We start from the raw sequence: 12653 nt of genomic DNA, 5'->3' as shown, positions 1-12653 counted from the left end.
TGCAGGGGACACGGGTTCGTGCCCCGGTCTGGGAAGATCCCACATGCCGTGGAGCAGCTGGGCCCGTGAGCCATGGCCGCTGAGCCTGTGCGTCCAGAGCCTGTGCTCCGCAACGGGAGAGGCCACAACAGTGAGAGGCCCACGTACTGCAAAAAAAAAAAAAAAAAAAGAGAATGAAGTGGGACACTACTACTGATTTTATACAAATAAAAAGGATTATAAGAGAACACTGGAACTTGTAAGCCAGCAAAATAGATAACCTAGATGAAATTAGCAAATTCCAAGAAACACACTTACCTGCCCAAACTGTATCATGAGGAAACAAAAGCTGAATAGACCTATAACTAGTAAAGAGATTGAATCAGTAATCAATAATCTCCCAACAGAGAAAAGTCCAGGACCAGATGGTTTCACAGATTAATTCTACTAATCATTTAAAGAGGAATTAACACTAATCCTTCTCCAAATCTTCCAAAAAACTGAAGTGGAGGGAACACTTTCAAACGTATTTTATGAGGCTGGCATTACCCTGACACCAAAATCAGACAAACACTTCAAGAAGAGTACAGACTAATATTTCATATGGATATAAATTCAAAAATCCTCAACAAAAAAAATCTAGCAGCATCTGAAAAGGTAGGATTTATTTCCACAATACAAAGATGGTTCAACATGTAAAAATCAAACAATGTAATTAATAAAATTAATATATCAGAGAAACCAAACTATGTGATCATTTCAACTGATGTAGAATCACTTGATAAAATCTAAAATCCCTTCTTCATAAAAACACTCATATTGGGAATAGAGAAAAATTCTATGAAAAACATGATAAAGGCTAAACAGCTAACATACCAATGGTGAAGACTAAAAGCTTTTCCCCAAAGATGAAGAGTAGTACAAGGATGCCCGCTTTCATCACTTCTATTCAACATAGCATTGGAAGTTATAGCTAGAGCAACTAGGCAAGAAAGAGAAATAAAGGCATCCAAATTGAAAAATAAGGAAAAAAGATGTTAACATCTCTGTTCTTGGATAATATAATCTTACATGTAAAAACCCCCAAAGATTTCACAAAAAATGTTTGAGTTAATAAGGAAATTCAGCAAAGTTATAGGATACAAAATCAATGTATAAAAATCAGTTATATTTCTATATACTAATAATGAACATTCCAAGAAGGAAATTAAGAAAACAATTCCATTTACAATATCATCAAACAGAATAAAATACTCAAGAATTAATTTAATCAATGAGGCAAAAGACCAGTACATTGAAAACTAGAATACATTGCTGAAAGAAAAATTAAAATATGTGAATCATTGTTAAAACATAAGGAAAATCATAAAGTTTTCGATGGCAAGACAATCAGACTAAGTCAGAATTGAAACATGCACGACATGCCCCCATTTGTGATGGACCTCTCCCAAATATTCATTGTGCTTCTGCATTATGCATTAACCAGACCTCCTCAAGGCACCCTAAAATTCATATGGAATCTCAGGGGATTCAAATAGCTATAAGCAAAATCTTGAATAAGAACAAAGTTGGCAGATTCATATTTTCTGGTTTCAAAATTTAATACAAAGCTATTGTATTAATAGCTTGACCAAAACAGTGTGGTACTGGCATAAGGACAGACATATAGAACAATGGAATAAAATGGAGAGCCCAGAAATAAACCCTAGTATATGTATTCAATTGGTTTTTGACAAGGGTACCACCAAGACTATCCAGTGTGGGAAATGACAGTATTTTCAACAAATGATTCTAGGAAAACTAGATGTCTACACGCAAAAGAATGCAGTTAGATTCTTATCTTACACCCACATAGTATATACAAAAATTAACTCAAAATGGATCAAAGACCTAAATGTAAAGGCTAAAACTAATAAACTTATAAAAAAACATAGGGGAAAAGCTTTATCACATTGGATTTTGTAATGGTTTTTAGATATGACACCAAAAGCACAGACAATAAAGAAAAAAGAGATAAACCAAACTTCATCAAAAGTAAAAACTTTTGTACAAAGGATACCATGAAAAAAAATGAAAAGAGAGGGGCTTCCCTGGTGGTCCAATGGTTAAGAATCCGCCTTCCAAAGCAGGGGACACGGGTTTGATCCCTGGTTGGGGAACTAAGATCCCACATGCTGTGGGGCAGCTAAGACCGTGAGCCACAACTACTGAGCCCGTGCACTCTAGAGCCTGCGTGCCACAACTAGAGAGTCCATGTGCCACAACTACTGAGCCTGCACACTCTGGAGCCCACGAGCCATAACTAGAGAGAAGCCTGCGTGCTGCAACTAGAGAAGCCTGCACACCTCAACGAAGAGCCCGCATGCTGCAACTAAGACCAGATGCAGCCAAATAAATAAATAAATATTAAAAAAGAAAAGATAACCTACAGAACGAAAGAACAATTGCAAATCATATATCTGATAAGAAATTGATATCCAGAATACATAAGAACTCCTACAACTCAACAACCAAAACCAAACAACCCAATTCAAAGATGTTAACATCTTTTTTACGGCTACACCAGCTATGTCAGAGGGATCAGTGCTGCCTCCCAGCACTTAAGAAGCCAAAGGAGGCAGGAGGTGGGGGAGGGGGGTGGGTGAGAGGGGTGGGAAGTGGGGACAACCTGGCTCAGGAAGCCATTTCTCTGGTGCCTTTCTAGTCCCCCTACCTCACACCCTTCTTGGAGGAGAGGAAAGGGGAGCATCCTTCCACTATTTAATGTTTTGCAGCAAACTAACTTTGATTGACATTGAGCAAATCATTTAGTACTCCCAGCCTCAGTTTCATCTCCTTAAAGTAGGGATATAGAACCTACTTCCTCAAGCTCTTGGTTGTTCTTAGTGTTCAGCACATCCCTGAAACATAATAAGTGATCCACCTGTCCCCAGAGCCCTTCCCCATCCATCCTGGGGCTGTGCTGTGCCCACACTGGGCTTGACTGCAGACAGCAGGGGTGTGGGCAGTGGCACTGTAACAGGATGGCAGCTGACAGGACCCTTTGGACTCACTGCCACTCTCTGGAAAGACTGACCCAAAGAGGCTGTCATCCCCCTACAATGCCCATACATCCCCAACCCCAATGCCCAAGAGGGGAATCACTACCACCCTGGGCAACAAGATGTGCCCAGGGCATCTCAGAATTCCTGCCACTGAACCGTGAGGAGGGAATTTCTCTTCTAGCAAGCAGGGTGCTCCCACCTCTACTGCCTCTGCTTAGAAGCTAGTGGGCTGGGGCACACATCCCCCCCAGTCATCAGTCTCCACAGAGAATAAGAGGAATCAGAGGAAGTACAAACTGGGATGCTGGAATTAGGGAAACACAGGAAGCCTGGGTTCTGTCACCCCCACCAGCCTCTGGGCTACTTCACCCAAACTCTGGGAGCCTGCTCCCCTTTCCAGGAGATTGCATATGCAAATATTTTCCCTGCTTTATATCCCAGTATTGTTTTGAGGATGGCAGATGTGCAGTAACGGGCTTTGGGGACCATAAAGTGCTTCAGTGATATTGGGAGTCAAACCACTGTTATTACCGAATAAGTAAAATTTATCCTCAGTTCCATAGAGGAGTTGAAAATGGAACCAAGGCAATCTCTCCAGTCTGAAGACCAGCCCATCCCTTTCCTTCCTTGAGGGCCAGAAGGTACCTAATGCACAGCCCAGGTTTCCCAAAGCCACGTGCAGAAAGACCAAAGCGCTCAGAAAGTGCACACAAACTGTAATGTGGATCTCTAAGTAGTCAAAGAAAGAAGCAAAACATTTAGAACCAGCAAAGCAAAGGACTTTCTAAGCAGTGACACCAGGAGAATGCCTAACAGATGACACGGCAATCTCTCTGGGGCCCAGGAAAAATAGAGGTCATTTGGTGAAAAACAAAACAAAACAAAAAACACAACCCCAAACCCAAAGTGAGCTTCTCCCAAGGGCTGAGAAGATAGCGCCTAGCAATCACCTGCCCCTCCAGCTGTTTAAGGGGCGTGCAGGCCACAGGTCCTAGACAAGCTGATGGAGAGACTGACAACCATCCAGAAACCTATGGTGGCCTTTTTTCCTTTCCCAAAGAAAAAGTCCCAGGAAACGAATGCCCGGGTCACTCCCTCTGCCTCAGGACAAGGAGGGAGGCCACAGAGGTCTCACCAAGACTACTCCACCCTCTCCCCTCACAGAAGCTGGCGTCTGTTTAAGCCACGTCTTGCCCACACTGACATCAGAGACAGCAGTACTACCACCAATGGCGCCGTCAGGGGCAGGAGGGCCACTCACATGTCCAAGATGAAGTAGAGGTCAAAAGAGCTCTGGCAGGAGTTCTCGTCTTTTGCCCGTCTCTTCCGGGTCCAGGTGCTGGGGCCGCGGAGGTGGTGGAAGGTTCCCGCGTCCTGGATGAGGTGGCGGTAGAGGTTCCCCCAGTCCAGACTGAGGTGATGGAGGTCCTTCCAGCCTGGACCGTCGTGCTGGAAGCTCCCCGCGCTCAGCAGCGGCGGTGGCAGCACCAGCAGCAGGAAGAGCGTGGGCCCCGGCACGCCAGACCCGCTGCTTCCCATTTTTTTTGGCTACCCCTGCGGCCCCCCCTGGACGCCGGCCACTCAGGCCACCTGAGGCGCCGGCCTCTGCTGTGTCTGCGCGTTCCCAGGGTCCTCGGCCCCTCTAGCCCTTTCCCCAAAGCTGTGAGCCTCCCCCGGTACCTGCCCTGAGGGCAGAAGACACAAAGATGGCTGGCCTTGGGGGCTGGCCTTGGGGGCTGGCCCTTACCCCACCCCAAGGGGGCAGAATTCCCTGTGATGTCCCTTATGATGGACAGGAAGGTTGGCATGGTGACTTTGTGACCTGCAGCTCTGCTCAGTGTCCTGCCTGTTGACAATCCGAGGGGGGAGTCAGGGGCTCTTTGGAGGGGCAGTAAGATGAGGCCGTTTGTTCCTCATCCCAGACCCTCTCAGGTGGCCATTAAAATCCTGGAGAAATCCTGCCTTTTTGTCAGCTGAAACAGGGCAGCTGAGGTGGCTTAGATGAGGACATCGCTGTGGGGGAGGAGGTCCAGGAACTCGGAGTGTAGAGTGTTGCAGTGGTCATTCATGTGACCCAGTGGATGGAAGGATCTAGAAGGGGAAGAAGGTCCTGCAAGGATGTCAAAGTCCCTTGTGACTGACGGGCATGCCAGTTATCTACTTTTTGTAAAAGCCATCACAAGCTGAGTGACAAAACAAAACTATTTCGTTATGCTCACAGGGTCTGTGGACCAGAAATTCGGAGAGGGCTGAGTGATGATGGCTTGTCTCTGCTCCATGGAGAAACATGCAAAAACTTAATGGGGGGGGGAGGGGCGTGGTGGGCTCGCAGCTGTTAACTTGCGACCATTAGCTCGAGACCGTTAGAACGTGACCTTTAGTCATCCTCCCAGCGGCCCTCGCGGCAGGGAGTGCGGTGAGGGGTGGATTGCGGCCTTCCTCCCGGGGCCCTCCAGGCCTTCCGGCCTCAGGCTGCCAGGTGAGCTGGGGGTCCGGGGACAGGCTGAGGGCTGTGGAGCCCTGGCCATGGCCGCCCACGGACTGGGCCCAGGCCTTGAAGCAGTGGCCGAACCTCTCCCCAAAACCCGCCTCCGGGACCTAATGGCGGCGGCGGTGGTCTCCATGGGTCACAGTCCGTGGGACCCGGCCCCCATTTAGGCGGCCTGAGGAGCCTGAGGGCTGGTCCTGGGCGCCTGGCTCCCTCAGGCTGGGCAGGGTCTGGAGACCTGGCCCTGAGGGCGCCGCCAGCTGAGCTCTGCCTCTTCAGCTGGACCTGGGCACTGGCGGGAGGACCCAGACTGGGTGCTGGACGAACGCTCCCGGGCAGAGTGATCGGCCTGCGCAGGGACCCCCTCGCTTAGCCGGCGCCTGCACCTCGGCGGACGAAAGTCCGGCCTTGGGACCTTGAACAAGTAAAACGAGGGGTAATGATGTCTCTTTGCTTATGGGATTGGTTAAGTGTTGAAAGTCGAAAGGAGGCGTGGAGACAATTAAATGCCTCCCCTTCCCTTTCTTGTCAGAACAGAGAATAACATTTGTTACTAACAAATGTTAATAACATCGTGACCTGACTGTGACCTGACCTCAAGAACGAAGGATCAGACACCAAGATGTCTGCAACAACTAATCACGCCCCTCCCTCACCTTTCCTATAAAAGGGTTTTGCTGAAAGCTTTCGGGCGTTTGGGGTTTTTAAGGCATGAGCCATTGTCTCCTTGCATGGCCCTGAAATAAACCTTTCTCTGCTCCAAACTCAGACGTTCTGGTATTTGGCCTCATAGTGCGTCGGGCACACGGACTTGCGTTTGGGTAGCAAATCCATTCGCTCTTTCATGTAAATTTTAGAAGTAGCACACTGTTTTCACTCCTCTCCCCAGCCAAACCTTCTAATATTCGACTACAATAACTGTAAATATTTGGAGGGATTTGAATCTGTGATCTGGACTCCTCCTATCAGTGAACACGGCAATGTCTTCATTTATTTGAGTTGTTTTCAATGCCTTTCCTATAAATTTCCCTATGAATATCTTGACTTCTTTTGTCAAGTGCCTTCCCTATATACTCTGTATTTTTGATGCTATTGGAATGGCACTTTTTTTTTTTTTTTTTTGCCCGGTACGCGGCCTCTCACCGTTGCGGCCCCTCCCGTTGCGGAGCACAGGCTCCGGACGCGCAGGCCCAGCGGCCATGGCTCACAGGCCCAGCCGCTCCGCGGCATGTGGGATCCCCCCGGACCGGGGCACGAACCCGTGTCCCCTGCATCGGCAGACGGACCCTCAACCACTGCGCCACCAGGGAAGCCCTGGAATGGCACTTTTAATACAGAGTTTTTAAATGATTGCTATCCTGAAGAAATTTATGTATTTATTGATACACTCACCCCACTTGCTAAACTCTGTTATTATAAAAATTTATCTGTAGAATTGTTTGCGTTTCTATAAAAAATGAACAAAACCCAAAAACATTATGCTGACTAGTTCTGCAATGAAATGTTGACTCGAAGTTGTGATGGAGGCATTCTTGATTTTAAAGAGAATAATTCTAACACATCACGTTTAAGAATGGTATTTATTGAAGGCTTCTGTTGGATATCTTTTGTCGGATTAGGGAGTTTCCTTGTTATTCTCGGTTTGATACAAATCATGAAGGAGTGTTGAATTTTATCTAAATTCTCTTTCTGTATATTCTTTTGAAGAATATGTGCATTTCACGAATAATCTGTTAGTGTGATTAATTACATTTTAATATTTTATAACTAAACCCAAATTGATCATGATAATTTTTTAGAACACTGCTGGATTGCGTTTACCATTAGTTTAGAATTTTTTAACTTGTGATCACGAGAGAGGCTGCCCTTTAATTCCTGTTTTTGTGCTATTCTTATCTGATTTTGATATTAGGTATACTAGCCTCATAAAATGTGTTTGGGAATGTTTTCACCTTTTTTTGGAAAGACTTTGAACATGATCACAATAATCTCCTCTTTGAATATTTGATATGATATAATCTATGCCTGGTGTTTTCCTTGTGGGAACTTTTTAAACTGATAAAATTTACTCAATATTTACTGAATGTTATGGACTGAATTGTGCACCCACCAATTTAGATTTTGAACCCTAACCTCTAATGTGACTGTATTTGGAGATTAGGGCCTTTAGGGAGGCGACTGAGGTTAATTGAGGTTATAAAGTGGAGTCCTAATCCCAGAAGACAGATATCCTCATAAGAAGAAAAAGAGACACCAGAACTCTCTTACTACACAGGCACAGAGGAAAGGCCATGTGAGGACACAGCGAGAAGGTGGTCATTTGAAATCCAGGAAGAGAAACCACATCAGAAACCAACCCTGTTGGCACTTTGATCTTGGACTTCCTGCCTCCAGACGGTGAGAAAATAAATTTCTGTTTTTAAGCCACCCAGCCTGTGGTACTTTGTTAAGGCAGCCTGAGCAGGCTACCACACTGGATTGTTTAGTGCGTCTATTCTTTTATCAGTCATTTCAGATATATTTTTCTAGGAATTTGAACATCTTTTCCCCTATATTGGTATAAAGTTGTTCAGAATATGTTTGATTTTTATATTTCTACTCTATCTTCTTTTTAATTCCTATTATTACTTGTAAGACTCTTTTCTTATTTTATGGATTCACAACAAGGAGGGTATTGCCTCCAAGAGGTTGAAAATTAGTTAAGAATCTTTTAAAGTAGGAAGCACAGTCATAAAGAGATATATAGTTTCTTTGTGATGTTACATTAAACAATTTTTTTGGTATCATAAATTTCTATAAGCTAGTGGTTAGAGCTAGAAACTTGGTAAGATTCAAGGTTAATTGTTTTTGTTGTTGTTGTTGATTTTATTCTTCTTGTATTACATCAGGAGACACATGATACTTGGTAGTTGTATTTTTACTGATGATAAGATTGGTAAATGGGATCAAGTTTGTCAGTCTGTTCCCACCATTAAATTTCTCCAGCAATGTTTTGACTCATGGTTAAATCCCAGCAACATTCCAACTAATGGCTTAAGCATCTATTAATGATAAATGTCTATGTTATTTCATTAAGCATTGCAAAATGGTGACTTTAAAAAAATTTTTTTATTGGAGTATAGTTGATTCACAGTGTTGTGTTAGTTTCAGGTGTACAGCAAAGTGAATGAGCTATACATATACATATAGCCACTCTTTTTAACATTTTTTTTGGATTCTTTTCCCATATAGGCCATTACAGAGTATTGAGTAGAGTTCCCTGTGCTATACAGCAGCTAAAATGGTGACTTCTAATTTTATTATTTCTTCTGTATTTATTAGCTGAGGTTCTTTTCTCCCCCTTTTGATTGAGATATAATTAACATAGCATTATATAAGTTTAATGTAAGCAGCATAATAATTTGACTTACATATACTGTGAAATGGTTACCACAGTAAGGTTAGTTAACTTATATCATCTCATCTAGATACAAAAAAAAAAAAGAAAAAGAGTTTTTTCCTATGAAGAGATTTCTTAAGATCTATCGTCTTAACAAATTTCAAATATATCACATAGCAGTGTTAACTGTAGTTATCATGTTGTAAATTACATCCCAAGTACTGTTTGCACCTTTTGAACAGCTTTATTCAATTTCTTCTCCCCCAACTCCCCACCTCTGGTAATCACAAATATGGTCTCTTTTTCTATGAGGTTTTATTTTTTTTTTAAGGTTCCACATATAAGTGAGATCACACAGTATTTATCTTTCTCTGACTTATTTCACTTAGCAAAATGCTATCAAGTTCTATCCATGTTGTCACAATGGCAGGATTTCCTGTCTTTTTATGGCCAAATAAAATTTCATTGTGTGTATATATATATATATACATATACATATATATATACACCACAACTTTTAAATTCAAAAAAATTTTAGTGAGATATACCTTATTTACAATATTATGTTAGTTTTAGATGTACAAAAATTTTAGAGATTATACTCCATTTATAGTTATTATAAAATATTTGTTATATTGCCTGTGCTGCAGAATATTTCCTTGTAGCTTATTATTTCATACATAGTAGTTTGTACCTCTTAATTCCCTACCCTTATCTTGCCCCTCCCCGCTTCCATCTCCTTGCTGGTAACCACTAGTTTGTTCTCTATATCTGTGAATCTGTTTCTTTTTTGTTATATTCACTAGTTTGTTTCATTTTCTAGATTCCACATATAAGTGATAACATACAGTATTTGTCTTTCTCTGACTTATTTTACTGAGCATGGTACTCTCCAGGTCGATCCATGTTGTGGCAAATTGCACAATTTCATTCTTTTTTAGGGCTGAGTAGTATTCCATTGTGTGTGTGTGTGTGTGTGTGTGTGTGTGTGTGTGTTGACAATGCGAGCAACAGCTATTGAGGGGGAGGCACTCCTGGCTGGGTCAAAGGCAGATCTTTGGTCTGCAGAGCATTTGTGCATAGTGGAGATACATTAAGACGAAGTTGACACACCTCCCCTGTAAGGAAGAGAAGTCACTGAGAAGCCACCAGAATTGGGAGCAGAAGGCTGTGGTTCCCTTGGTTCAAGGGGAGCAGGCTCAGGACCTGTTAGGATCCCCAGGGTGAGCCCTCATTGATGTCCTTCCTCTCCCTGGGTGCTGGCCTCCAGCCTGTGCTCCTATTTCTAGACTCAATTCAGGCACTGGACAACTGCCTTCCCTTCCCCAGGGAACCCTGTTGTTCTGACTCTGGCCTGCCTTTGCTCTGGTGTTGAACTTGCCTGCTTCCTTCTGGACTGGGAGCCTATGGAGCAAAGACAAGGGCTGATTGCCACTGTAGCCCCAGCATTGCCCAGGCTCTCTTGGTGACTGTGTGCCGAAGGGATGAGTCCCCACCACAACCCTCAGGCTGGGCTCTGGGCCCACAGGGCAAGGGCAGGTGGGGGCACCCTCAGATGGGTGATGGGCTATGGAGGCACATGGGCCCCTAGGTTTGGGTAAAGATTGATGCAGATCCTTTGGGACAGTGTAATCCGTCTGTAGCAAAAACTGCCCCTGGCTTTTCTGTCATTTCCTCCTTGTCCCCAGCTCCTGCTCAGCTGAAGAGCCCAGATTGCCAGACGGTGCCCTAAGCACTCTGGAAGCTGGCAACAACTCTGAGCACTCAGCTCCAAGAGATGCAGACAGTGAGTAAGAAAGGGTCTCCATGCTCTGAGGCAGCATAAGGGAGAAGAGGGAGAACACCTTGGTCTTTCCCAGACTCCCAGCTCACTTCCAGTGGGCAGGTCCTCAAGGACCACAGGATCTCCCTTTACCCCCCAAAATCTCATTGGCAACCAAGGCAGTCAGAACGTAGGAGCACAGTTTGAGCCATGGCCCCCGAGTGTGGACCCTTCTTAGCCTGATCTGTGCATCCCCACACCATGTACACTCACACCTTCGCGCCTTTGTGTCCCTCTGTTCCTTACATGAAGCATAGTATGCAAGGTGCCCAATAGAACAGTCCCTGCTCTCAAGGAAGCTTCTAGTTCAGTGGTTTGCTATGGTTGCTTGAATAATGGCCCCGAATAGGTCCTGGTCCTAATCCTTGTCACCTGTGGATGTTGTAGGTCATATTGCAAAAGGGCCTTTGCAGGTGTGATTAAGGATCTTGAGATGGGGAGACTATTCTAGGTTACCTGGGGGGGGCTCCTACACTTGATCAAAGGGTCCTGTGACAGGGAAGCAGAGGGAGATTTGTCCAAAAAACAGGGCAACGTGACTGTGCAAGCAGAGCAGATTTAGGTGCTGCCCTGCTGCCTTGTAGATGGAGAAGGGCCAGGAGCCAAGGAACACAGGGAATATACCTCTAGAAGCTGAAAAGACAGGAAAAGCATTCTCTCCTGGAACCTCAGGAAGGAGTGTGTTCTGGAAGGGCCAATATTAGAAAAATTCCTCTGGGGATTAGAAGGTGGTGGAGCAGAGAGACACTGTCATTTCACAGAAGGTAACAGTAAACAAGACGGACTGCCATAGTGTGTGGACTGTCATAAGGACACTCCTGGGTACTGTGTCCCCATAGCCTGTCTGGGTATCTCCTGTTGCACATTAGGGCTGGGGCTGGGGGCCGACTGTGGTCTGCAGAGACTGTAGGTCCCAGCTGACACCCCGTCACTTAGACCAAGATTAACTTTAAGCCTGGGACCAGAGCACTGAGGCCTTCAAGAAGGGAATCAGGACTCACTCCTGCACCTACTGGAATCCTGGGGTATCCACAGAAATCCTACAACACTAGGTCTCCAGGACTAAGGTTGGGAGGGACAAGGTCAAATGTTTTGGGGGCAGAGGAGTGGGAGGGGTCACATCCACCAGGCTCAGTTACGGGCTCCCAGCCCCTCTCAGGATGAGCAGGGTTGATTTCAGGCAGCTCTGGCTGCTGCCACTTACTCTCTGGGTGGTCCTGGCAACTCCCCTGATGTGTCAGGCCTCAGTTTTGCCTCCAGCGAGCACACAGGTCACTGTGAGCCACAGACTGCTGTGCGGACTCGAGAGCTGGCATTGCAGGGGCCTGGCAGAGCCCTGGGCAGCTATAAGGCCCCCTAATCCATCACTCTGCCATTACCCCAACCTGAGCTTCGAAGAGTGGCCCTGGGAATGGGACCATTTCAGAGAGGTGCTCAGTGCCCCTGCCCTTACCTCGCTGGGCAGGAAGGCCATACCTGGCATCTTCCCTTTGTCCACCCTCTTGTCTCTTGCCTCCCTCTGCTTCAGCCCTCTGTCTTGCTCTGTCCCTCCTGATCCTGAGTGAGCATCTCTGGGTGGGTGTCTCCACTGTTCAGGGCATAAGGCTGGGGTGGGGCTCTTATGACTATAAAGGGGCTGGTTCTGGGAGAGGCTCCAGGAGAATCAGGTGGAAAATGGGGCTTCTGTGCAAACAAAGCTGGGACTCAGGGCTCGATTCAGACCCAGAACTGGGAGCCCAGCTGCCAAAGGAGCCCTGACACCACTGTCACCACACAGTGTCTCTGCTGGGTGTGAGCATGCCTCAGGTATGTCACCAGCAGTGTCCAGAGGTTTTCAGGCCTGCCTAGAGTTTCCAAACGCCCACCTGCTCAGCCACCAAGAGCTAGTGTTTTCCTGATTCAGTGAATGTGGTCAATGCAGCCCTCACTACAGACCCTGAG

General features: G+C 45.6%; 1 protein-coding gene across 1 annotated transcript in view; it reads right to left on the bottom strand.

Moving 5' to 3' along the window:
• Positions 1 to 4562, bottom strand: part of ANTXRL (ANTXR like) — a 36804-nt gene extending 32242 nt beyond the window's left edge. Inside the window, exon 1 of the mRNA XM_060033476.1 lies at positions 4285 to 4562. Within this exon, the coding sequence (XP_059889459.1) occupies positions 4285 to 4562 (278 nt within the window). The remainder of the gene's footprint in view (positions 1 to 4284) is intronic.
• Positions 4563 to 12653: the final 8091 nt, after the last annotated feature.

This window comes from Delphinus delphis, chromosome 16 (genome assembly GCF_949987515.2).
Source record: "Delphinus delphis chromosome 16, mDelDel1.2, whole genome shotgun sequence".
In the NCBI taxonomy this organism is placed as follows: domain Eukaryota; kingdom Metazoa; phylum Chordata; class Mammalia; order Artiodactyla; family Delphinidae; genus Delphinus; species Delphinus delphis.
The sequence above is the reverse complement of the archived record's forward strand: the minus strand, read 5'-3'. Positions and strand labels throughout refer to the sequence as shown.